At 36.8% G+C, this 27,238-nt stretch overlaps 1 protein-coding gene across 1 annotated transcript in view; it reads right to left on the reverse strand.

Moving 5' to 3' along the window:
* Positions 1–24,072, reverse strand: part of dpp6a (dipeptidyl-peptidase 6a) — a 474,464-nt gene extending 450,392 nt beyond the window's left edge. The window contains exon 1 of the mRNA XM_052114879.1: positions 23,817–24,072. Within this exon, the coding sequence (XP_051970839.1) occupies positions 23,817–23,867 (51 nt within the window). The 5' untranslated portion in view covers positions 23,868–24,072. The remainder of the gene's footprint in view (positions 1–23,816) is intronic.
* Between the last annotated feature and the right edge of the window lie 3,166 nt (positions 24,073–27,238).

A 27,238-nucleotide genomic window follows, 5' to 3' on the forward strand; every position in this document is an offset into this window, starting at 1 on the left:
TGCCATTATCTTTAAAGCCTCTTGAATGAATTCCTTCAGCAACAACAGACACTAAATGGAAGCGTGGCTGAAATGCAAGGCTCTTTCATGCATTTATAAGTTAATTTAGATGTAGTGAGTACTCCCATGGTGAAGCGCTCTCGTGTTCTCATAATGGCTGGGGAATATTCCGTTCAGGGTCTAAAGTGTTATTTAATTTTCTGTCTGACGGCCATAGAAGATCACTTTAAAACTTTATTCTGAAAGAGTGCAGTCTTACAGTGGCAAACATAATAAGCTAAATTAATGTGATGTGTAATGTAGTGATTTTACAGAAACCTGTCATTACAGTGCTTACAAGGTAGCACTGAATAAAAATCAAACAATCTGGTTAGGTTTTGTTCTAAACCCATGACATGTGGTTGGAGGGGAGGGGCTATAACATAATATGGACTGGTGACGTCAGCCTAAAACTAATTTTGTTACGAAGTGGTTTATTACACAAGATCTTTATTTTTTCTTTGAAAAATGATGAATCGTTCACATTAGGAACATGTAGCAACATGTATTAAGAATGTAAACAGGGCCAAATTTGACTCTAACAGGTCTCTAAAAACCTGTTAAAAGTTTTCAAATCTTCGTCTGAATATAACTATCCACAATGCTTTGCTCAGGGGAAGACCAACCTGAAGCGTTCCAATAAAATGAGTTATACATCACAGAGAATCTTTCCAGCACTCCTGTCACTATGCCAGACAAAATGGTACGTATGAATCAAGAACGGCTAGTGCGTGTGTGTGTGATTGTGTGTGTGTGTGTCTGTGCTTTTTAAGTCTGCACTTCTCTACTGTGACTGTCATAGAGAGAAACCAAATACACCGGGAGAAATTGCAAACTGGCATGTACATTCAGCCATTTAGAGGAGAAAGAGGCATCAAACTAGAAATCATAATAGAAATTCTGAAAATGTGCAAACCATCAGCAGTACAAAAGCACATTTCATTGCATTTACTTCGACTCAGCAAAAGATGTTTTTTTCATTTTGTATTCTGGTTTTATAAATTCACTATTTACAGTTTTAGTTTTCGTCCCCGTATTATTTTCACCACAAATTGTTACATCTACATTTGATGACTAAACTTAAGCATGTACTACACTTCAATGACCAAGTTCAACCATGAAACTTTGTGGCACAAGCTGATTTGTTCACCAATTAGCTCGCTCACAACTTTGCACTGTGAAATTCCGCTAAGCCGCCCCTTTTTAATGCTGCAATTTATACTCTGGAAGAATGAGGTTAAAAAAGAAACTCGCTGCTAAAATGATTTCCTTTGTGGATATTCAGTGTAGCTATGTACAAAACCCCTTGCACTCAGGTCAACTGCCAATCCAAGTATCCTCCTATTGGTCAACGTGGCAAATTCACACGCCAAAGTTCCCCTTGAACTTCTCGCGATATCCATGTGGGAAAGTCACGATTGCGCGGATTTCCACAGAGATGACAGTATTCCTGCAGAATTTCGCCATGTGAAGGTAAATATGACCACACCTTTAGCCAATTCTGACATCTCACATGGGATCATTCCAAAATAAGAGTTCTGGTACCCTGGAATTGGCCACATTATGCCAAATTACTGACAAGTGCGATCTCCTATCAGACATTTTTGCATCAGTTCCAATCTGAACCCAATTTTACCATCTTTTACCACTTATCAATTGAAAATGAATGTTAAAAGATCATCTGTTTGTTCTGAAGCATAGTAACAGAGTCTGAAATATTGAAATATTAAAATGAAATATTTTGTATATTTCTTTAGATTCAGATACCAAAGTATGGGGCATAGAAGCTCTTGTGACTGTGGAATGATGCTGAATGTGGGTTCAGGGGTGTCCCGAGAGAACTTAAAAAAATAAAAAAATAAAAATGTAAATGTAAAAAACACTTGTATATTTTCATTAAAGTGAGAGACTAGTCTAACAACTAGTAAATTAGATCCATTCCAGACATCTAATTCATTTTCACAAAATTAGAACAGAAATGGATTTGTTTATTATTAAAGGCTCGTAACATGCTGATTAATAAAGATAAATTTAGAAGGGAAAAACGTTTTGGTCTAAAAGGTGCTTTGAATCCACATTAACTCATGCAGCACTTCATGTCTACACACATGCAGGGAAAAGAGGCGACGCGTGCGGAGCGGTACAGGGTAGAAACGATGCATGTTTGGTGCTAGAGAACAATATTCAAGATTACAGTGCAGAAAGATCAGAGCTGTTGTCCACATCACTGTTGTTCTGTCGTGTTGTTCACGTAGAGACGATGAGAGGATGCAACTGTTGCCATGAAGTCTTGTGGTGCGGATGGAATCAATACGGTGTCCGACGTAACCTAATTGTTAGCAAGGCAGCTAGCATTAGCAAGTTCATCCAGTCTGACACTACGTTACCACTGGCGCGTTGTGAGCGAAGCTGAGAGCGTTTTCAATTAATTCCTTTGAAAGCCGCGCGTCATGCTCGCAAGGTGGATCATAGGATTGGTAGCGGTGCGGAGGAAGCTCTCTCCTAGCGCTGTGAGCGCCTTTCGTCCGCCCCAGTGGAAACGTAGCCTGAGAAAGCCGAACTGCTTGTGTTTCAGCGACACGCAGTAAATAATGAAAATTCCTCAAAAGCTTATCGTGGATTTTCTTTATCGCGATATATATCGATATCGTTTTATCGCTCAGCCCTAATTCAGAGGTTGCTTTTTTCCCTCCAACATAAAATTTTTTCTCTACTGATGCATAGTTTTAGGTTTGGGATAGGGGTTCAGATTATAAAATATGCATTCCTCTTCACTGTATTACAGCCTGTAAAGCTGAAAACAACTTGCTTCACAACTCGCTTTTGGTGCCACTAAGTCAAAAATAAACCTGAAAAATGGATAGACCAAAGAACACTTACTGCTTGTGCAACTGGGTGCAGTGTTTTGCATTTTGGTATGCACATTTCTCTGTGAGATCAGTCTGTTAACTGACCCGCTGACCACACTCAGAGCAGCTCCTGAAGATCATGTGAAGATTAAAGTTAATCATATATCCATATTTTATTATATGACTACATGTTAAATAAAGAACACATACACCTTAAGAAGTTCCTTTGACCTCATGGCTTGGTTTTTGCTCTGATATGCATTTTCAGCTGTAAGATATTATATAGACAGGTGTGTGCCTTTCCAAATCATGTCCAATCAATTGAATTTTCCACAGGTGAACTCCAATCAAAGTGTAGAAACATCTCAAAGATGATCCAGAGAAATGGGATGCACCTGAGCTAAATTTTAGGTGTCATAGCAAGGGTCTGAATACTTATGTAAATGTGATATTTTTCGCTTTTTTTCCCCAATTTGTAATGCCCAATTCCCAATAAGCTCTAATTCCTTGTTGTGGCATAGTGTCTCGCCTCAATCCGGTTGGCGGAGGAACAATCTCAGTTGCCTCTGCGTCTGAGGCGATCTTATCATATGGCTTGTTGAGCGCATTACCGCTGAGATGTAGCGCATGTGGATGCTTCACACTATTAATGCTATATAAATATAGCACTGCCAGGGCACCTATAATTCACTAGTCACTGGATTTGCCAAAGTTAGGGAAGTTCATTGTTGAGAATCTATAAAACATCTTTGAGAGTTTTGTTTAAGTCCATTTGAATCAACTAAACAAGACTCAAATTGTTGTTTTAACAATGTTTTTTGTTGTTGTTGTATTTTGATTACAAATAAGTCAAATTTTATTTTCTCTTAAATTACATTTAGTTTTTAATTGTGTGTCTTTTTGTGTACAATTTTAGTTTCAGTCTCCTGTATTTATTCATTTAAATGTACAAAAATATTTTTCAAAATTTATTTTTCAGAAATGTTATAGTTAATAGATAGCAGTAGATAAAACCTTTGTTGCAAGTGCAACCCTGTAAATAAAATTGTAAACAGAGTCTTGCCTCAATTTCTGATCTATGAATTTCTGAAGAGCGTTGTTGTGTCAGCCAAGTTTTCAAGAGCAAATAGCAAAATACAATGAAATGAGAAAAAGAGAAGCGAGTAAGAGGAGGAAGATGAATACCATAGAGCCCATGCTGCTCTTACATCTCTTCTGCTGTTCAGAAAACAAACAGCGAGATCAGTAATCAAGGTTGTATGCTCACAAAGTCTTTATTTGAATGCCAGCTGAAGGTTAATGAGGAAAATACAAGTGAAAGCTTTCAATGAATGGACCTATTCTAACAATGGGATGGAGAGAATGGTTAGCAACAGCACATTATTGTCACTGTGAGGGAGGTTGTTGGAATATTATTATTTTTACATTAGCCATTAAACACTAGAGTTTTACATTTTCTGAAGAAAATTAGAGCAGTGCTAGCCTGTGCAAAAGTCCAAGTCAATGCACAATTGTTATAGGTGGCTGTCAAGATATTTCCAAATGACATTATGAGTAGTTACTGTACTCCTTTGTGATTGCAAGGGTTGAGGGTTTTGTTGAGGGTAAGGATGCCGTGGTGTGAGTTTTTTTCTAAGTGTAGCCCTGCAATAGGAAAAACGATTTTTACACAACAAATAAATAGGAGGTATCTGCATCCCGGGTGCAAAATGATGCGCTTCAATGTAATGTTCAGTCAGTAATGCATGGTCAAGCACCATGTGGACACTGTCCAAAATCACAGCAATAGCTGCAAACCCAGGCACAAGCCATAGACTTACGTTGAAAAACTTTTATAGATGTAATATTTTTGACAACATGACATTTTGAATCGTGGTTAATGGCGAAACTCAGTGGTGTAAAAAAAAGTACTCCGAAATTAAGTATGGATACTTACTCAATTAAAAGTCCAGGTATCTAGCCAAAAACATACTTGAGTGAAAGTAAAAACGTATTCACATTAAATTGTACTTCATTATTAAAAAAGTAACTTTTTTCCTAGCTAGAATGAAATCAAGAAAGGAGACTGTGTGAGAGAGGAAGTTGTTAAGTTTGATTGATTTGTTAAGTCGAATTTTACTGTCTCTGACAATTGTCATATTTTTCCCCCAGTGGCATTCGCAAAGTGGTCATAGAATCATGTTACAACAACTAAATGATCAGTTCATACACAGTTATCGGTCTGTTTCTCACAGAATGCTATCTTATGAGAATCACTTTTACTATAGTGCATGACTCATCTTAATGTTTGCATTACATAACCAACAATTCCCAAGCTTATTTAAGTGTGATTAAATTGAGTGGTAGCTCAACTGATAGAGTGTTGCATATGCGATACAAAGGACCGGAGTACGAGTCCTGAAGAGCACGCGAGTTGACACGTGAGCAGAAAGTGTCATAGAAGCACCAAAAAATGCACATTTTCTTTTAATGACACTATCGGTTAGGGTTAGGTTTAAGGTTTAGGGTAGGGAGGTACAATTTGAAATCAGAAGTTTACATACACCTTAGCCAAATACATTTCAACTCAGTTTTTCACATGTCCTGACATTTAATCGTAGAAAACATTCCCTGTCTTAGGTCAGTTAGGATCACTACTTTATTTTAAGAATGTGAAATGTCAGAATAATAGTAGCGAGAATGATTTATTTCAACTTTTATTTCTTTCATCACATTCCCAGTGGGTCAGAAGTTTACATACACTTTGTTTGTATTTGGTAGCATTGCCTTTAAATTATTTAACTTGGGTCAAATGTTTTGGGTAGTCTTCCACAAGCTTCTCACAATAAGCTGCTGAATTTTGTCCCATTCCTCCAGACAGAACTGCTGTAACTGAGTCAGATTTGTAGGCCTCCTTGCTTGCACACGCTTTTTCAGTTCTGCCCACAAATGTTTTATCGGACTGAGGTCAAGGCTTTGTGATGGCCACTCCAATACCTTGACTTTGTTGTCCTTAAGTAATTTTGCCACAACTTTGGAGGTATGTTTGGGGTCATTGTCCATTTGGAAGACCCATTTACGACTGAGCTTTAACTTCCTGACTGATGTCTTGAGATGTTGCTTCAATATATCCACATTATTTTCCCTTCTCATGATGACATCTATTTATTAAAGTGCATCGGTCCCTCCTGCAGCATGATGCTGCCACCCCCATGATTCACAGTTGGGATGGCGTTCTTCAGCTTGCAACTCTCACCCTTTATCCTCCAAACATAAGGATGGTCATAATGGCCAAACATTTACATTTTTGTTTCATCAGACCAGAGGAAATTTTTCCAAAAATTAAGATATTTGTCCCCATGTGAACTTGCAAACTGAAGTCTGGCTTTTTTATGGTGGTTTTGGAGCATTGGTTTCCCCCTTGCTGAGCAGCCTTTCAGGTTATGTCGATATACACTACCATTCAAAAGTTTGGGGTCACTTGCCTGAAAAGTTTCTCATAATCTTAAAAATCTTTTGATCTTAAGGTGTATGCTTAAACATTTGAAATTTGTTTTGTATAAAAAAAAATATTTAATTACAAAACTGAAATTTTATTAAAAAAAAGTTTTTGAAATTGATGATTTGGACCAAATAATAAAGAAAAGCAGCCAATAAGTGCCCAACATAAATGGGAACTCCTTCGATACTGCTTAAAAACCATCCCAGGGTGATTCCTCAAGAAGTTGGCTGAGAAAATGTCAAGAGTACATTTCTGCAAAATCTAGGCAAAGGGTGGCCACTTTGAAGATGCTAAAATACAATATAGTTTTGATTTATTTTGGATTGTTTTAGTCACAACATAATTCCCATTTTTCCATTTCTATTATTCCATAGTTGTGATGACTTTACTATTATTCTAAAATGTGAAAAAATAAAGAATGAGTAAGTGACCCTAAATTTTGAATGGTAGTGTAGGACTCGTTTTACTGTAGATATAGATACTTTTCTACCTGTTTTCTCCAGCATCTTCACAAGGTCCTTTGCTGTTGTTCTGGGATTGATTTGCACTTTTCACACCACATTTCATTAATCTCTAGGAGACACAATGAGTCTCCTTCCTGAGTGGTATGATGGCTGCGTGGTCCCATGATGTTTATACTTACTAGTGTTTGTACAAATAAATGTGGTACCTTCAGGCATTTGGAAATTGCTCCCAAGATTGAACCAGACTTGTGAAGGTCCACGATTTTATTTTCTAAGGTCTTGGCTGATTCCTTTTGGTTTTCTGATGATGTCAAGCAAAGAGGCACTGAGTTTGAAGGTATGCCTTAAAATGCCTGTGCGTTGCTATGGTGTTATGGGTAGTTACTATGGTGTTGTGAGTGGTTGATAGGGCATTGCTAGGATGTTAGTGTTGTAGGTTGTTGCTAGGGCATTGTGGGAGGTTGCTAGGGTGTTGCTATGGTGTTGTGGGTAATTGTTGGGGTGTTTTGTGTGCGGTCGTTAGGGCATTGCTAGGGTGTTGTGGGTAGTTGCTAGGGCATGAAATATTTGACTTAAAGTCGGCATGAAATCAAAAATGTCTGGTATTATTGTGAATTAATAATCCATGCGTATTTTCCATTTTATAATTTTTTTACCTCATAATCTTTGATCAAAATATCATGAATTGCTCTTCTGGTGAAATGACTGACTCTGCTCTACTGACGTATGCAAGCAGTAGTCAGTTTTAACCCTGCCCCTTTAAGAATATAAACAAAAATGCCATCAAAGCAGCTAATGCAGATGTTATAAGGTGTATTTTCATCTGTTTTCCTCCAAAACTATTGTTCCTTAACCCAAACTTTATTGGTTATAGGCCAGCTGGCTTGAATTATTTTGAGTGAGGAGGAATAACGGTGAAGACGGTTGAGAAATATTTTTCCTTTATATTTATTTTATTGTGAATCAAACCATTACAATATTGTTATCTTAAGAGAAGGAGTGTGCGTTTGTGTCTACTGCACACTCACATTCAGATCTGTCTCCATTCCGCTATGCAACCCACTTTTCACAATCCAATCAACAACTGATGGATAAATCAGTTCCCCGCCCATAATTTTGTTTCTTGTTAGACAAGCCGTTACATTCGGAAATACGTCACAATACGGAAGTAAAGCCGGTCCCAACATCCGTTTCATTCCGACTTTAATTATTGATCCGTTTCTCATACCGCTTCAGAAGACATGGATTTAACCACTGGAGTCTTGTGGTTTACTTTTATGCTGCCTTTATGTGCTTTTTGTAGCTTAAAAATTCTGGGCACCATTCACTTGCATTGTGAGGACCTACAGAGCTGAAAGAGGACCTACTGAGCTCACTTAATTCCCTTGTCTCATTGGAACATTTAGTACTCTACTGTCACTCACCGGTTGTCCCTTATGACAGAGATAAAGTCTGATCTGCTGCTCTTGCAGTGAGACTGTAGAGATTTCACACTATACACACCTCCAGTGTTATCATGCAGTGGGCATAGAGACTATGAAACACAATTACACTCAATGCTGTGAGTAAGTGCTAGAGGGCAGATTATGACAGCATATTCATAATGAGCATAACAGAGGGAAATCATCATTAATGCTGCTCACAAAGACAATTTCCTCTCACAGATCATGGGCCCTTTGCACAAGCCCCCTGCAGCCGGTCCCCACCCCATCCACTTATTCTGCATTAAATGTGTGGCGAGCATACACCCTTCACACAACCAAATTGAATAGAATTTAAAAGGATGTTTTTCCCATCATGCAAATACATGATGAAGAACTCTTACATGGGGTGGACAAAGGAACCAAAATTATTATTAGGCCTAATACGTTTACTGTATATCATGAAAAAGATATGTTACTATTGTTATTTTTGCTGGAAACTCTTGTGGTTTAAAAAATTGTTTAGTCTTCATATTAAATAACCATGTAGTGGGGGCCTGGGTAGCTCAGTGAGTAAAGATGCTGACTATCACCCCTGAAGTCATGAGTTTGAATCCAGCTGAGTGACTCCAGTCAGGTTTTGAAAATCAGATGTGATCTAGGAGCTTTATACAGATTTATACCTATCGTGCCATTGAAGAGACTGTATGTCTATCCCTCACAGCATTGTTGTCATTCCCATTAAAAATCAAAAGATTTTTAGATCAAGACCGTGAATAAGGTTTATAATAGGGATGGTAAGATTCACTGATTCGCATCGGTGCATCGGCATAAAAGTTAACGATGCGATGCATCGATTTAAGTTCGATTTAAGATTTAAGTTGGCATTTGTATCGCAATGCATCTTTCTAACATATTTGCATCGGTAAAAAACGATTTATTTATATATAATTATTAGTAGATGTGCTATACTTTTATTATTTGGAAAGTGACCAATAATTTGTGACCAATATTTTATATGTAGTTTGATTTCTTAAACTGTTTCTCCAGTGTGTTCTCTCATCACCACCGCTGCTATGTGAACATGATGTATCCCAACACTACGGAGACCGAGGCGTGTCCTGAGAGTCACGTAGAACAGGGTTGCCCAATCTGTCGATCGTGATCTACCAGTCGATCGCAAAGGCAATGATTTAAATGTGCTTTCGTTCAATTTTTGTAAAAATCAATATAATGCATTTCCTTCACTTGACGAGTAAATTTTGACCAGGCAAGATTTTTGTTTATTCAGTTGCCATGACAACTAGGTTTGCGCCTTCCTAGGGCTTCTAAGAACAGAGCTCGAAATTGCGAAGCTAGCAGTGTTTGAGACTAGCTACCAGCAGCTACTGCCCGGATTATGAAAACCTTTCTGATTCCATTCAGTGCAAGTCATCAGAATAAGGTAAATGCCCTGGCTATTGTAATCTATTGTGCTGTAGGTGTTTTGGGTTTAGTGTTAAAACTGAATGATATCAACATTGAACACTGTTATATATTTTTTTATTAATTAGAAGATGAATTCCATGTAGGGAAACATGCAGTGGTCCATTTTAATTTTTTTCATTTTTAAATGAAACTGTGTTTTTTTAGTTAGTAGATCGTATTGAGTTGGTGATTTAAAAGTAGATCATCACCCAATAAAGTGTGGGCACTCCTGCCATAGAATATAGATTAACATGGCAGAGGCAGGGCTGCATCTTCCACTAAATAATTACAAATCTATCGGTAGCTGCTTCATATGTATCTTTAATGTTTCGTATCGTTGGCTATGCATCGAGATGCGTATTGCATCGGCTTCAATTATGGAGATCCACATCCCTAGTCTATACTATTCTTAAGACTTGAGCTTGTGTTGAAAAGATGGCCGTGCAAATCTGCCACAGTATCAACAGTTTAGAAAGATTTCTACCGGTTGACACATTTCCACTATATTGCATTCATTTGCCGACTGCCCCGAATCTAACATTTAAACATTTTCATTTCTCAATGCAATCTTTATGTCTTCACACACATTAATTGTCTGTTAACTTAACGTTATTTTACCTTTCAATCATATTTTCCACTCTTGGAACGGAGTACCAAGATAATGGTCTGATAATGGAAAATAATGAAAATTAGTCTATAAAAGAGCAAAGTTATAAAAGATGTAATGCTTATTTAAAAAAAAATTAACCCATAACCAAATGGACAGGACATTCGTGTCCAATTTTCTGGGCAAACACTTTGCATTAAAAGTGCTTATATATTTTTAATTATAAAATGATTTGCATTGTGCTGTTAAACAGCATTACACAAACACTGATAAAATATATGTGCCATAAAAATCTAATTTATTTTTATCTCGATTATTAATTTTACTTGGAATTGTGTGATTCAGTTATATTCACATAACCCCAGATGGTCTTTAAGAAATATTTGTGTCACTCATCCCATAGATTGTTCAAATAACTAGTACACAGTATCACAAAACTCCAAATGGCATAAGGTATTACTTTTTAGCCTGAAGCCATTTGAATCAATTATGATGTATTAACAATATCAGCTCATCTAATCTGTGTGCAACATAAAGGCAGAGGGCGAGGCAAACGGCATGATGAAATATTCAGCTTATGTAAACTAATTATTTTGCTAGCAGACTGGCCTACATTTGTCTTGTGAGTACTGATAGATGACTTTGGACTGGAGTACCAGTGGAACATACAGAAATGGGGATCATGGGAGAAATATTATCTTTTATCATGGTAAGCAAGGAAATCAATGTGAACAATGTGTACAGATGATAAGTCAAGTCAATGAATTAATAGCGATTAAAGTATTTAATATTTCAGTGACGTTATGCTGGGAAGCCCCACCCACCTTGAATTATTATTGGTCCAAACTCCTGCTCCACATAACTGTAAAATAAACATCAAATATGTTCTTATTGGCTGTGAATGTGTCACATCGTACAGAAGTTTCACATTCAGTGTGGACGGACAAATTGCTTGTTGCAGAAAAACGTGTCGCTTTGTGCATGGTGATAAAATTGGATTTTTATTTGTTTGGTGATAAAATTGGATTTTTAGACAAAATATGTCTTTTATGACTGTCTTAAAATGTTAGATAGCCTTGTAAATCTCTCACTGACTACAAATGGCTGCGTGTTCATGCATCAAGGTTTGATGTCCGTGGAAAGTAACTTGATGTTTATGTGCGGTTGTATCTCTTTAAATTGCATGGAGCAATGCATTGAGAAAAATATTACACATGATGGATTCCAGCAGGCGTAATGAAACACAGCGAATGCCCGGCTCCTGCTTTGAGAAACGACGGCTCACTTAAAGGTCACAATAAATCATGGACCTCTTTCCTGCACTCGTCCGGCGAAACAAACCCAATCAAATAAAGCCCTGCACAGAGCCCTGGTGCATGCAAGCATGCATTTAACAGCATGAAAACAGGGCTTGTAGACAGGCTATCCTGTCTGTTCTGCTGATTAGCTTTATATGTGACGTTAACTGATGCAGTTACTGTCCAGGTCTGATTACACCAGTTAACTCTCTATCAACAACTGAGGCTGGATCCACGAAAATATTCTTAAGAAAAACAATGTGAAAGTTCTTATGATAAATTATAAGTAGATCGTAAGAACGTTCCTAAGTGCAATTCTTGAAAAATTCTTAAGAAGTTAAGAATAAAAAGATTTTGACATTGTCTGATCAGCCAGGTCATGGGCTTGGCTTGTCTAATAGCCTACAACAAATTCAGTTCTTCAACACTGGTAAATCTTAACGATAAATTTATCTATTAACCTTTTTTTTTATTAAAGTAGCAAGTGCCTCGCAATAATTTCGCTTGAGATGTGTTCGTTTAACGACACTACCCATCATAAGAGAATGTACTTGCTGCTAACCATTTGATAACTTTTCATTTGACATGGCGGAAAAGAAAATAAATAAAAACTTAAGCAGACAAAATGTTGTTGAGGAAATTACTGCAAGAAAAATGTTCTCCTCGGGATGCTTGATAATAATATCACGTTGGAAGAGCACGAGTAGGAGAGAGCGCGCTACATGCAGCATGATTGTTCACCAAACAACATTTATTGTTTGAATTTGGTGATACATTTACATGGTTAACAAGCAGAAAATAAAAATATCATTAAATCACACATTTTTTTCAGTTCAATAACATTCTACATAAACAAATCCCAGAAAATTCATTAAACATCTTACCTTTTAGAATTTAAAACAACTGTGACGTTATCCTAACTTTAAGATGTTATTTACAACGAATTGTACAAAAAAAAAATCTGAGAATTTGAATGCTTCTTACATTTTTTCCTTAGTACTTTCTTAAGAAATTTATTCGGGAATACAAAATATTCGTAACAATTTTTCTTAAGTTACAAATTAAGAAGTGAATGGTAGATAAGAAGATTTTTCTTCTTCCCTGATCACGAGTCTAGAAGAAGTGTTTTTTCACTCTGTGTTCTCAGAGCTTTAAAATGTTAACAAGCATCACTCTAGTGCAACATCCGATCTTAAAGCTGCAGTGGATAAAACAGATTCTAGAAACCCCACCCAAACAGTCCCACTCTAAACTCACAATTGGTTTTGCAAATGTTGCTTTCAGCTGATCAACATATTTAACAAGCAAATAACATGAAACATGCTGATTACACAATGTGTGACAACAGTTGAGCTGGTAAGAAAATATTTTAACATAAAATGTGCACATTTTAGCATTATGGGTCCACTCATTAACTTTTTGTTTGTGTCATCTTGGACTTATAGTGACACCTAGTGGTGTGGATACAGCATTATTCAAAATCAATAGTTTTCAGTTAAAGTTGCCATTGTAGAAATTCACTATTCACAGTCGGCCGTTATTAATTTAATCCACAAGTGAAAGTGTCCAATAACAGGATGGCTACTGAGATTAAGAGAGTAAACTCAGCTGGTAATGTGATTTTAAAATGGTGCGGATCCTCTCCATGTAGTACATAACAGCTTTTATAAGGTTAATTGTATGGCTGGAGTCTTCATCTCATGTGAGTGCTCATGATTTTATACCTATGTTTCACAATTGCAATTAATTGGGGGCCTGGGTAGCTCAGAGAGTAAACGCATATAATGCATTTATTGCACATCAAACTTTAAAAAGTGTTTCATTGAAGTATGTATCATCACAAATGTAAATCTAATGTAAATTAGATTACGTAAATTATCACAAAATACCCCTGTAAAGGAGTTCAATGGGAAGGAGGAGGTGAGAACCGGCTTTTCAATATAAATAATAGTTTTAATGATAAACTTAAAAAGACACAAACACACACATGACGGACATCTCTCTCTCGTCGCACCACCGTCTGCCATCAGCCTTTATCCCTCTCGGAGGCTTAATTAGCCTGATAAGGGACCGGGTGTGTATAATCCCGGCCCCGCCATCCGCCCTGCCACAACCCCCAATAAAAAAATATTATTATTAATATTTCTGTCTGTTACTGCAAGAGCTTTTTAATAACCTATTTTCAAATGCATCTTACATGTATAGCCTATATATATGAGCTTTAATCAGCCATATCAACAATATTAATATTATAATATATATATATATGGCTGATTAAAGCTCATATATATAGGCTATACATGTAAGATGCATTTGAAAATAGGTTATTAAAAAGCTCTTCCGTTTACCGGGGCTCATGCACAAGAATATATATAACTGAAATCTATTAATCAATAAAGGCAACAAATGTACAGCAGAGCTTGTGTTCTAGACAGTGTGCATTAACGGATGCAATTCGTTTCTTTCAGGTTTTTAGGAATTTAGGAATTGTAACTTCGGGGCCAATGGATGTGTAGTTGATCCACCTAGTCGTGCTGTACATTTGGCTTGAGCTACGTGCTAAATGCGTATCTTGTGAATCCGCTGTTACCACAAAATCAAGAAGTCTCTAAAGAATGGGAAATTAATACATCCCTATGATGAATAATCCCCAAAACAGTTATTACATATCTAATACTTTAATATACTCATTAAATAGCAGCATTTCAGGAATTTAGATCAAGTTTTTGTAAGGTATTTTATTTAAGTTGATAAGTTAACATCACGTGCATAACCGGCAGTGGCACTCTACTAACACAGTGGTTTAGTTGTCATGGTGATGCTAGGAGCCCTATTTGGCGATTGCATTCTTACACCGTACTACTGTAAACAATCAGTTTTTCCTGCACTACCATTCGGTGGCAATGCCACAACAATCTGTGTAGTCCGAATCATGAACAATTGATTCCTATGAGCCGGTTCTATTAAATCTACAATGTGAAACATACAGCGTGACCAGTGTACACCGATTAATGAACAATTGATTCCTATGAGCAGGTTCTTTTAAATCTACAATGCGAAACATACAGCGTGACCATTGTAACTTAAAGCAACCAGATATTTTACACAGAACCAAAGCCTAAAACCTAAACTAACACAAAATTTAAACACTTTTATTTTGCTACCTTGCAAGCACAATGTTATTTCCTGTAAGAAATGCAAATCAAGTAAATGATTAACCACAGAGCACTTGAGTGGCCACTGTAACACTCCAATCACAGTAATCAAAGCAAAGTGCTGGACTATTACCAAGTTCATTCTTTATTAATAGAGCAACTCAATGCAAACAGCCAATCAAAGACACCGGATACAGCGGAGTGCCCTTTGGCACTCTTGACTCTTAAGAGCAATAAACACTTGGCATGGCACTTAAACCCCAGAGGAGAATAATGTGGAAATGTAGACCGTTCAGAGTTTCTCTTTAATAAAAATACAGCAGGATAAGCAATCAATGGATAAATTACATTTAATAGGGCAAAAATATTTTTTTGTAAAATTTCACAAAATATTGATAAATTGATTATGGATCTGCACATTATTTTCTTGATAGGCTTTTGAGGCATCAATATATTAACAGCGGTCTGCATTTAAATTAGAAGCCTAATTGTTTTTCTTTCCAATTCACTGTCAGTTGGCCTTCTGTTTAATGCTGTCTGGCATAATAGCTTTGGGAGACCACAAGGGGGTAATATAACATTTACTGTACTTAATACTGAAGGACGTGTTGATGCGGTGCAGGTGGCAGTCCAAAGTTATAAATCTTGTCACTGTAAACACAAAAGTTATAAAGGTCTTTGTACTTCTTCAAAAATGAACAAAGTGACATTCATGAGTTTGCAGGTTGGTGTATGAAACTGGTGTAACTGAACGATTAGAAATGGTGATGATTATTATCAGATTGATCTGTATGTACCCTTGAATAGTTTTTATTCAAGTGTCAAACCACAAAAATACATACTAGTAAATGAAAATACATTGTGTACACTATATGAAAGATGCATAAACACAATATATCATTCAGTGATGGCTAGAGTAAATAATATAATTGCTTTTATAATGATTTGGTTCAGATTGTGAAGTTGTAAAGGAAAACTACATGAGATGTGCTCTGTGGCTCTGCAGAATTTTGAGCAGCCTTTGGAGTCTTAGCTGGGCACTGCTGACCAGTGTTGGGTAAGTTATTCTAAAAAAGTCATTTATTACTAACTACTAATTACATCTTCTACAGTGTAATTAGATTACAGTACTAATTACTCTGTCTGAAAAGTAATTGCATTACTTATTACTTTCTATAACCCTTATCAACCTCAAGGGCACGTCTCTATCAGCAGGGATATATGAATATACACACAAATTGTTTATACAGTGAGTACTTTCTAGATAAACATGATCATTTATAGATATTGATTTGTAGATAACTTTCTAGAAAGACTTTGTTTAGATAAAATCAATACCTACACTGGCTAAGAAATATTTTGCAGTTTTGTTTTTCTATTATTTCTGAAATTTGAATTATTTCTGAATGTTTATTAGATTTTCATTTATTTTACTTTTACACTCTGTTGACAACTTCCCCCTGTGGTGTATTAGGTGCATTTGTACATTTTTCTTGCACACCTTTGTTTCCTATAATGAAAAGAACTTGGATATCTTGAACCAGGTTGCCTTGCATTCTAATAATGAATATACAATTTGAAGCATGTTGCAGTACATTTAAAAGTTGAAAAAATATAATTGTGAATCATCCTTAAATTTGATAAAAATCAAGAGGATTTTTTGGGGCAGATTTCATCAGGTGGATGGCTGCGGCTGCTCCTTTGGGGTGGAAGGTAGTGGCGAGGACTCTACAACGGCACAACCCTCCTCGGCACCAATGTAACAGGGTTCAAAGTAAAGGAGGCGGCGGGAACCAGACGAAGCATCACCGTACACAAACGCATACAGTGCAGCTGCCTGTAGCTCTCTCTCTCCCGAACTGCCGCATCTCGTTTAATTTATCCCTCACCTCGGCTGATTAGCCCGATTGGGGGCCGGGCATGTGTAGTCATGGCCCGGCCCCACCTTCTTCCTTATCACATCGAGATATAAAAATATTTGCCATATCACCCAGCCCTAGTATGAAGAGAAAAAAAACTGTATAAAAATACAAATTGAGTATCAATTTTCCCAAGCTTATTATATACTATTCCTTTAATTAATCTTCATTAGAACAATAGAATCTCAGAAGCAAATTTTTCTTGGACAATCGCTCAATTTTTACATGGCATGCTGTGGACAACTTTTCCATTTCAATGCCCAATTTACTAAAATCTTCTGATTAAAGTTATGTTTTAATAAAAAATACATACATTCTATATTAACTGTTCACTTGGGAAGGAACTAAATCTTCTATTGCTTATCAGACTTCCCTTCAAATCAAGTTGAGTGAACACATTGAAAGATTGAGAAACGCATCCGTCTCTGCTCAGCTCATGAGGATAACAGAAGTGGACAGGTTGTCAGACAGGTACATGCCTTAACCTGATGTTTCTCATAGCTTGCTGGACAAAGATCTTGCCCCTACATGGAGGACAGAATTTTACGTCTGGTACTTACAGTGCATGAGTGTACTGCTGCTTTTAAGTCCTCGTGGACATTCCTACTAATGATTTCAATAATTAGAATAACAACGTGATGTGCATTTTATTGATTTTTGTACAAACAAAATGGACGTCTAATTTCATAGTCCTTTCGATCTTTTCACTCACACAACAAAGAAAGGAAGCTTATTTAATGATTTTGCAACAAAATGAAGAGCAAACGATGAGCATTAGATGTGTGACTGATGCTTAATCTGTGTATTTCGTTATTCTCATGCTGCCTCAGAGAATGACAAGAAATAATTGCACACACTGAGTTATGTTGCAAAAGTCGGTCACCTCATTAACTGTCTAAAGGAGCAGCAATAAAGAGACAGTTCACCCCAAAATGAAAATTTTCTCATTATTCACTCACCCTCATGCCATCCCAGATGTGTATGACATTCTTTCTTCTGCTGAACACAAATTAAGATTTTAGAGGAATATTTCAGCTCTGTAGTTCCATTAATTCAAGTCAACAGGCTCCAAAACTTTGAAACTCAAAAATAGCATGTAAAGGCAGCATAAAAGTAATCCATATGACTCCAGTGGTTTAATCCATATCTTCAAAAGTGATAAGATATGTGTGGGTGAGAAACAAATCAATATTTAAAGGGATAGTTCACCCAAAAATGGAAATTCTGACTTTCTATGACTTTCTTTCTTCACTAGAACACATTTGAAGAAAAATAGAAACATTTCTCAGCTCTGCAGGTCCTTAAAATGCAAGTAAATGGAGATTTCTCTTTTGAAGCTCCAAAAATAACAGACAGTCAGCATAAACGTTATCCATATGACACCAGTGGTTAAAGTAATGACTTCTAAAGTGACACGATCACTTTTGCTGTGAAAAAGATCAATAATTAAAGTACTTTTTAACTCTAAATCATGCTTCCGGTCAGCAGTGGTATGCACGTGTTGACGTAATCGCTGGCATGTTCATTCGAGAACTGACACACATGTGACACAGCTGGAGTGTCTGAGTGGAGAACATGAGATTACGTCCATAACATGCCAACATGAATACATCACACATGAGACCGCATGATCTCCACCTTCTCCCGAACGATCATTCTGCTGCTGACCGAAAGTGATGATTTATAGTTAAAAAGTACTTAAAAAAAATTCCACACCAAAAGCAATCATGTCAATTTAGAAGACATTGATTTAACCGCTGGAGTTGTATCAATTACTTTTATACTGATTGTCTATGAGTTCTGGAGCTTCAAAAGAGAAATCTCCATCAACTTCTGGTGAATAAAAGAAAGTCATACACACCTGGAATACTATGAGGGAGATTAAATAATGAGAGACATTTCATTTATGGGGTGTTTGTTTGATTGTTTGGCTTTTATTGCCATATCAGCTACAATGGCTATTTCATGGCAAATACAGGTGGCAATCAAATAGTTCATAAATACAACACCCTTTTGAGGTATACTATCCCTTTAAGTCCTTTTTTACAATAAATTCCCAGTATGTGGCAATATGAATGAAGAATTTGTATCACCAAAAAACACAAGAAGAAGAACTCTTAGGAGAAAGAGCACATAGAAGGGCTATTTGAAAATGAATGTTTAGAGTAAAAAAAGGAATTAAAATATTTGTTTCTCACTCACACCACTCACACCTATCCTATCTCTTCAGAAGACATAGATTAAACCAATGGAGTCATATGAATTTGTAACGGTGGCAGCTCCCAGGAAGCACAATTTAAATCAAATAAGTAAATAAATTGATCTAAATAAAGTTTTCGGGTGCCAGACAGGAGTAAGCCTGTCAATATACAAAATGATGCCACGGATAAGCTCTAAAAGCCACCAGCTACATAAATACAAAATAATTTATCTTTTTACATTGTACTTTTTGGCTCTCTACACCAACATAAATAACAAGGCAAGAGAAAAAGGTTTCAAGTCAAGTTCAGATTATATTTTTTGTAACCAACATCAACATATTACAGGTACCTTTTTACACCTTGATTTAAACACTTGCAAATAATAAAAAAAAAAGGGAAACAACAAAAACCAAACAAGATAATGAAATAAATAAATAAATAAATGTATGGCAGAGGATCCGCTCCAATCCCGCATTTAATTTGGTAGATTCAAGAGTCCAGATCTCATCAACAACCATAAAAGAAAAAAGAAATAAAAAGGAAAAGACAACAATATTAAATGTCAAGTACTGTTCCCTCTGGTAAGATAATAGTAATTAAGGAAAAAAAAAGAAATTCATATACTCACGCAACTATTTACCGATAGGCATGAATGAATTTGTTGGCGGAAGTGGCACTGGTGTTTGTTTTTGTATGTGTGAAGCAAGCCACACAGCTGAACCGCTACTCTTGATAATTAGGGGTCACAGCTTTGATCGGGGAATCGCAAGTAACGTTTACCAGGAAAGTGAGGATATCTGGGCTGAATTCCTTCCGCTCTTGAGTTCACCCACGCTCTGCACTGGAATTCGAAGCTCGAGCACGATTCCTCGGAACACTCTCACAACCGCTCCAGCCCTAAACACCGCGTGCGCTCAGCTGATGAGACGGCATCTTTCTCCACTCAGGTATTCGCTTTGCACTCTTTCTCCTTACTTCCCAACAACCCTCCTTTGATGACTCCACCTTATATATACACGCGACCATTAACTCCCATCCGTTAATTACGGTCATATTTTCTTCGAGGGGCGGCAACAACAAAAGCTTGTTTGTTTTGTTTTTAGCTCCACCACAAATTACTTTTATGCGGCCTCTACAAGCTATCTTTTTGTAAATTCAAAGTTCTGGCCACCATTCACTTGCATTGTATGGACATACAGATCTGAGATATTCCTCTAAAAATCTTCAATTTGTGTTCACAGAAGAAAGTCACACACAGCTGGGATGGCATGAGGATGAGTAAATGATGAGATAATTTTCTCTTTTGGGTGAACTATTCCTTGAACTGGCAAGCTTTATGTGCTTCAGCAACAGTACAGAAAAAGTGTGCAAACTAAATAGTAGTCACATATTCACAATTAAAACTTGTGATTATGATCAATGAGCTAGTTTACATGCATATTCTTACACGATTATGCTTAATAAGCCGACAACACGTTTGGTCCTGTAAACTTAATAAACAGCATTCCTTTATCGGTGTATGTTCATAAACGGTGTAAGAATAAACCGATTGGTGTGGGTAGATTTTTGCCTGGTCGGCATGTAAACACCTTAAATGCCGTTCTTACCGGCTCATCCAATGCGCACGCGTGTTGAGTGCATGCATCTTCACGGTTTGACCTCAAAAACAGAGAATAACACGATTATTTCAAATGTCATGTAAATGTATAATTCTTGATTTGTCCGATTTTTCAAATAAGCTGATTTTAGAGAGTAATCGCCGTATTAGTGTGCATGAAAATGGCCTCATTATCAGTTAGCTAATGGTTCAACTGTTTCTTTGTGTTTTTGATGAAGTTGTGTATGGTCCACAGCTACAGTAGAGCAGGTCACAATGCAAAACCATTTGCCTTGATTTCTTTCCATACAACACTTTTCCAAAACTAATAACAAACAACCTAAGCTTCTATAGATCTAACATTTACAATGAATCAACTCATGTTGTGGTACTTTCAGAGCACATTTCTGTACATGTTATTGATTTAGAAGAAGCAAACACCTCCGTATCTCTTACATGAATGCAGTGTAAGGTTATTTATCAGTCTTTGGTATTAGATCACACTGTAGAGTTTCAGTTGAATGAAGCCTAACTGACCGTGAGGTTAAAGTCTGGACCTCAGTCTCAGCGGGTCACTGAGACATTGAGCCTGCAGCAGTAATATCGCAATATTCCACTGTGCTTCAGGTGTGATCAAATTTTAATGAATCCAGTCTCATCTCAACCGGGGACACTGAAGGTCACTTCTGCATTTAATGCAGGCTATAAAAAAATAAATAAGATCCGGTGTATATTGCTGTACTGACTCCAATTTAAACATGTTAGTAGCTATACACTCTAAAAAATGCTGGGTTATTTTTTTAACCCAACCGCTGGGTTGAGACTGTTGGGTCATTTTATTGGGATATTTTCTCAATGGTGGGTAGTTTTTTATGTAACCCAACGCTGGGTTACCGGTTGTGACCGCTGAAACAGTGAACTCACCCCTCCCATCGACGCCTTAAACAAGGCTTCAGACCAACAACTCTACCTTCGCGGGCATTTTGGATCACCTCAGAAGATCGTTTTTCAGCAAGGACAGCTGTTATTCGGCGAAAAAAGGTATGTTTTAGAGTATTTAATCTAGAAAACTATTACTGTACCCCAGAAAATGTAAAAGTATGCAAAATAGGGCGATTCACATGACACAAAAAGTCTTGAAGTAAGTTAACTTTAACGTTACAGCTTTTTCCTGCCTTTTGAATAAGTCAGATACCTCTTTTGGCCAACATTTCCCCTGAAATATGTGACTTAAGTGAGTCATTTAGTTCGCTAACGTTATGTGTCTTTATATTGGGTTTTTTTAAGGTCGATTGTCGGTACGCGAGCGTCGTTTGCTTTATGATACGACATTCGCGTCAGCCGTGTATAAACTATCGCCTTTTTTTGTTTAAAATGATCAAAATTAGAGAGTACGTCATGAGTTCATCTTCCAAACCGGGTTTTTGTCCAGTCATGAAACCCTAGATTGAGTCTTGAATAGCTGCTAACAGTTAAGTGTTTATAGTCGGACTTGTTGGACCTATCTCTACTGCAGAGTAACGTTACTTTAGCTGAGTAAGTTAAGTTACCTAAAGCTAACGTATGTAATATATTCATATCTATAAACAGAGAGAAGTAGCGCAGGCTACAATGTTCTTCAGACATAATAATATGCAGTTTTACTTATTAACCACTAGACTAACAAGCTTTAAACAAGCTACAACACACACACATTTAATATCTTAAGATGTTGAGACATGGCTTTATACAAAGCATATGAGTGAGTTGTGTGACATATCTGTAATGTTAGAAGGTGCACTTACGTGGAAATTTAAAACCATAGTCATATGGTCATATCTACGCAGATATAACAAAGTGATAATACCCCTGACGAAGGCCTTGCTGGCTGAAATGCGTAGGCATGTTTTTATTTTATTAGACTAGCCATGGATTAATAAAGGCTTTTTAACCTTCATCCTCCTGAGTGCCTCAGGTCCTTTTCTTAAGTCATTTCAAAGTATCAATTCTCATATCGCACGGAGAAGGACAACAATATATCGCCATATCGATATTTTGTCCCACCCCTAATTTTGTATATAATGCTGCATTGTGTTGTGAGTTGTATGTTTTTAACATTCTTCTGTTTTGAACAGGTTGGGACCAACATAGTTGAATACTTGCAGGTGGCTGGGCTCACTAAACCCTTCCCCTTTGTCCTTGGTCTTGGGGATGACAGTCAGTGCCATCAGGCCTTTGTAATTGTTGGCAAACAGGCACTACAGCAAAACACTCTCCTTGGTGCTGTGGACACATGCTTTAAACTTTTTTATGTTTTGGACATCCATCTCCCAAAGCAGTGCGCACCAGTGTGGGAATTTTTGCAGACTGTTGTCTACAAACTCCCAGGAACAGAATCCCCTTCAGTAAGACTGCTCCGTGGATATTTGTCATGTTAAGCAGTACTGGAACCAAAACAACTAACCCTCTCTAAAATGTTATGAGTTTATATGAAGAGGAAAATTGTCAGACTAATGCATATATCTAAAAAGCATTTTACTTGTGCCACTGTGTTCTTGTGCCACTTTGTTAACCTTACTCTCTAAAAAGCTATGAGTTTAAATTAAGTTTAAACTAAAAGTTTAAGAGTCAAACTAATTTATAAAGCACTTGTGCCACTTTGATAACCAATGTTAAAAGTGAAGCTGTAATTTAATGTTAAATGTGAAGCTATAATGTTATTTAATGTTAAATGAGAAGCTAATGTAATTTAATGTTAAAAGTGAAGCTAATGTAATTTATTGATGTTATTTATTTTTTAAATATTTTTCATTATTTATTATTTATTTATTAAATATTTTTTAAATATTTCTAAACAAATTGGAATGAAATGTTTTTATATGCTGTTTTATTGTTCATTGAGCATGAAAAATTGCCTTTTTTCTATGAATTTCTTTTTATATTACATTTGGATGTTCTTTCTTATTAATAAATCTTCTCCTTTTGATTATTACTGTTTCCTCTGGTAATTCTCTGCACTCAGTATTTTCAAATACTGATACACTGTATGTACCGTACCTTTGAACAAAAGTGTCTGGCAAAATGAATGAATGTACATTTATATTATAGAATTAGAAAAACAGCACTAACAAATGGCACAATGTCATCATACACTATAGACTACTATGGAACCACCACAGTACTTTTTTAAGGAGGTCCTGTTCTTGCTTGTGCAGATCGCATGCAAAACCCCGTAACAAACATTCAAACAAGCCTGATGCTCACAGAAAGAGACTTCCATGATATGCGTGTTTACGTTTGTGAAACGCACTTGTCTAGTAATAAAGATGCTCATCTTACCATCATGTTTCCCTGCATTTTGGCTGTTTCTATTAAAGTCTTCTCCTTCATATCGCTTTTTTCCTTTGGGATGGACGTGTGTGTCGCAGGTTCCGCACGGTCCGGTCCTTGTGAGGTCCGTGTCCGTTAAGGTTCCTCAGAACCCTGTTGAGCGCTCCGATACTAAACTGTCTCTACCGTCATTCACCGTCGGCTGTTTTAGACGCCTGTTACCGTGTATTACATCTCCGACAGCCTGAGCAGTGGCTCTGGACGGTTGTTTGATGTTTTTAGAGCGGGATGAACGGCGACGGTCCGTGAACTCGACGTGACTGTGTGTGGAGCTCCACGTGAATCCCGACAATCCCGCTGAACACGCCTCGACTCTTCGATGAGATCCACACTGCGTTAACTTTCACTGCTGAAGTCCTTCAAATATCCTGCGAATTATGTTATTAGACTTAGAAATTAGAAATCGAAACGTCAGAACACCTTGTTTAAAATGACTACACCGAATCTTTATCCTACTAAATGAATCCTTACAGATCAGCTTGTGAATTAGTAACGCAGTAAACAGTCATGCAGATATTATTTCACTTATTTATTAGAAAATTAAATGTTATTTATTTATTAGTCTTTTTTTAATTATTATCATTTTGCAGAGCACAAAATGAGATGTTTGAATTAAGATCAGATTGCTCTTTTCCATATAATGAAAGTGAATGGGGACTAGTGCTGTCTAACTAAAAACAAACAAACATTATAAATAGTTAAACAAATAAGTAATATAAAAGTTGCCAAATGACATTTTGTACTATATTTCAAGTCCTCTCAAGTCATACAGAAGCTTTGTTTGATGAACAGATTGAAATGTAATTCTTTATATACTGATAATCTTCCTCTCTTCCACTGCTCTCAAATCTCATTTGTGCTTTCATTTAATTCAAAATGTGGCATATCAAGATGCATCATGCAGCTTAATATTTGCAAGTCTTACAGGGAGAGATTTTAAAAAACATAAAGGATGAGTAAACAATGACACGATACAATTTTTGGGGGTATACTATTATTTTAAATGTCAACACTGAAACATCATGTTAAAACATGCCCTTTGTTCCAATTGCACTGACTGTGAACAAAACCAGAGAGCACAAGTCAAGAATGAGATGCATAAACCAAAAGTCTTTCAAATGCATTTGTTTCTGTCAACCCTTAGTTCACCCTAAAATGAAAATTCTCTCATTATTTACTCACCCTCTTGCCATCCCAGATGTGTGACTTTCTTCTGCAGAACACAAATTATGATTTTAGAAGAATATTTCAGCTCTGTACAATGCAAGTGAATGGTGGCTAGAACTTTAAAGGTCCAAAAAGCACATAAAGGCTGCATGATTATATCCATGTCTTCAGAAGTAATCCAGTTCGTTTTGGATGAGAAAAAAATCAACATTAATGTCCTTTTTCACAGTAAATCTTGACATTATAGTCTCTAGGCATGTTCACGATTTCAAGCATTTATTGGAAATAATGATTAACATAAACATTTTTAAAAAGGGGAATAAATTGTGACCTGGGTAGCTCAGCAATTAGAGATGCTGACTACCACACCTTGAGTTCAAGTTCGAATCCAGGATGTGCTGAGTGACTCCAGTCTGGCTTCCTAAGCAACCAGTTGGCCCGGTTGTTAGGGTGGGTAGAGTAATGTTGGGTTAATCTCCTCGTGGTCGCTATAATGTGGTTCGCGCTCGGTGGGGCAATGGGTGAGTTGTGTGTAGATGCCATGGAGAATAGCGTGAAGCCTCGACATGCGCTATGTCTCCACGCTAACGCGCTCAACAAGCCACGTGAAAAGATGCGCGGATTGTTGGTCTCAGATGCGGAGGCAACTGAGATTCGTTCTCCGCCACCCGGATTGAGGCGAGTCACTACGTCAACATGAGGACTTAGAGTGCACTGGGAATTGGACATTCCAAATTGGGGAGAAAATGGGAGAAGAACTGGCTTTACAATATAAATAATATTTTAAGGTAAAACTGAAACCAAAAGACACAAACAAACACATAAACACATACATTAATTGTTATGACCATTTTCTACCCTCTCTTACTCTTAGGCCATTTACTGTGCCTTTAAGACTTCTATACAAACACCCTCTTCACATGAGAAATGAGTAACTGCGCTTTGCTGTTAGCTGAGGGTTTCCTGTTGAGTTCAATAACAACCTCTTTGTGACAGATTCATAAAACAATCCATGATGAAATGTGTCACTCAAACCAACCTGGTCTCATAGAATGACATTAGTATTCCTAAACTGATGCAAAATTATGATTTTAACATGACTTGTACATTTTGCAGCAGTTTCCTGGTGAAATGAACACTAGAGGCATCACAACAGAACATTATTTTACTCACTTTCACACAAATCACCAGTAAAACGGCAGATTATCAGTTCATAAACACTTACTTTTCACCCTATTTCAATTATATCTTATGACATTTAAACACTTTTATAGCGCTTGACTTGTAAGGTTTTTAAGACACTATCAGTGATGTTTTGGTTTAAGGTTTATGGTTGGGAGCTATATTTTTTTTAATTAAAAATTCACAATTTAAAAACTTTATCTGTTTGTGAGACAAACTGCATTTTATTTGCTTTAGCACTACACAGTGGACATTTTACCTAGGAACTGCGGCAGTACATCAATAAATCAAATAATATAATTTAGCAAAAAATTGTCACAGTCACGTGATTTATAAGAGATCAGGCTTACTCAAACTGTTTAGAACAAAGTGGGGATTTTGTTAAAAAACTAACTTCAGTCGCTTGTTTCTTTAGAAGGACCTGCAGAGCTGTAGGTGCTACACAGTCAGAAACAACACAAGCTTTGACACATTTGACTCTTGTTTCATTAGTTCCTAATGATACGTCATATCATTGTGGTTGTTGTAGCTTAGTTTCAATACATGCCGGGAAAGAACTTTGGAGTTCTGAAAGTTACAGGGCACTATTTTAAGAGCATAGCACTATGCCATAAGTCATAAAGTCAGTGGGCATGGCCATGAAGTTTAGGTATTTTCATGCAAACATGCGTTAAGTCTAGGCGCAAGTAGATTTGGTGAAATTGCATGCGCAACACACAATCTCCAACTTCTTCCACTGGCCTGTTTTAAAGTGACTTCAAAATCACTCTACGACAACAGGTGGAAAAAACCTTTAGGCCTACAAATTTAAATAAAAATAATAATTGAAAAATAAACCATGACCTATAGTTATTTTACCTATACTTATTTTAACACAAATCTCATACATTTTAGTTTCATATACAACAGCTACAACTCGTCAGGGACATAATTTGATGTTCCACTATATATTAAGAGTTTGGACATGAACTTTATTTCCACCTGCTGGTGGAATCTCCAAACTGCTAATGCAGAAACTGAGT

The sequence above is a fragment of the Xyrauchen texanus genome, chromosome 42 (genome assembly GCF_025860055.1).
Source record: "Xyrauchen texanus isolate HMW12.3.18 chromosome 42, RBS_HiC_50CHRs, whole genome shotgun sequence".
Lineage (NCBI taxonomy): Eukaryota > Metazoa > Chordata > Actinopteri > Cypriniformes > Catostomidae > Xyrauchen > Xyrauchen texanus.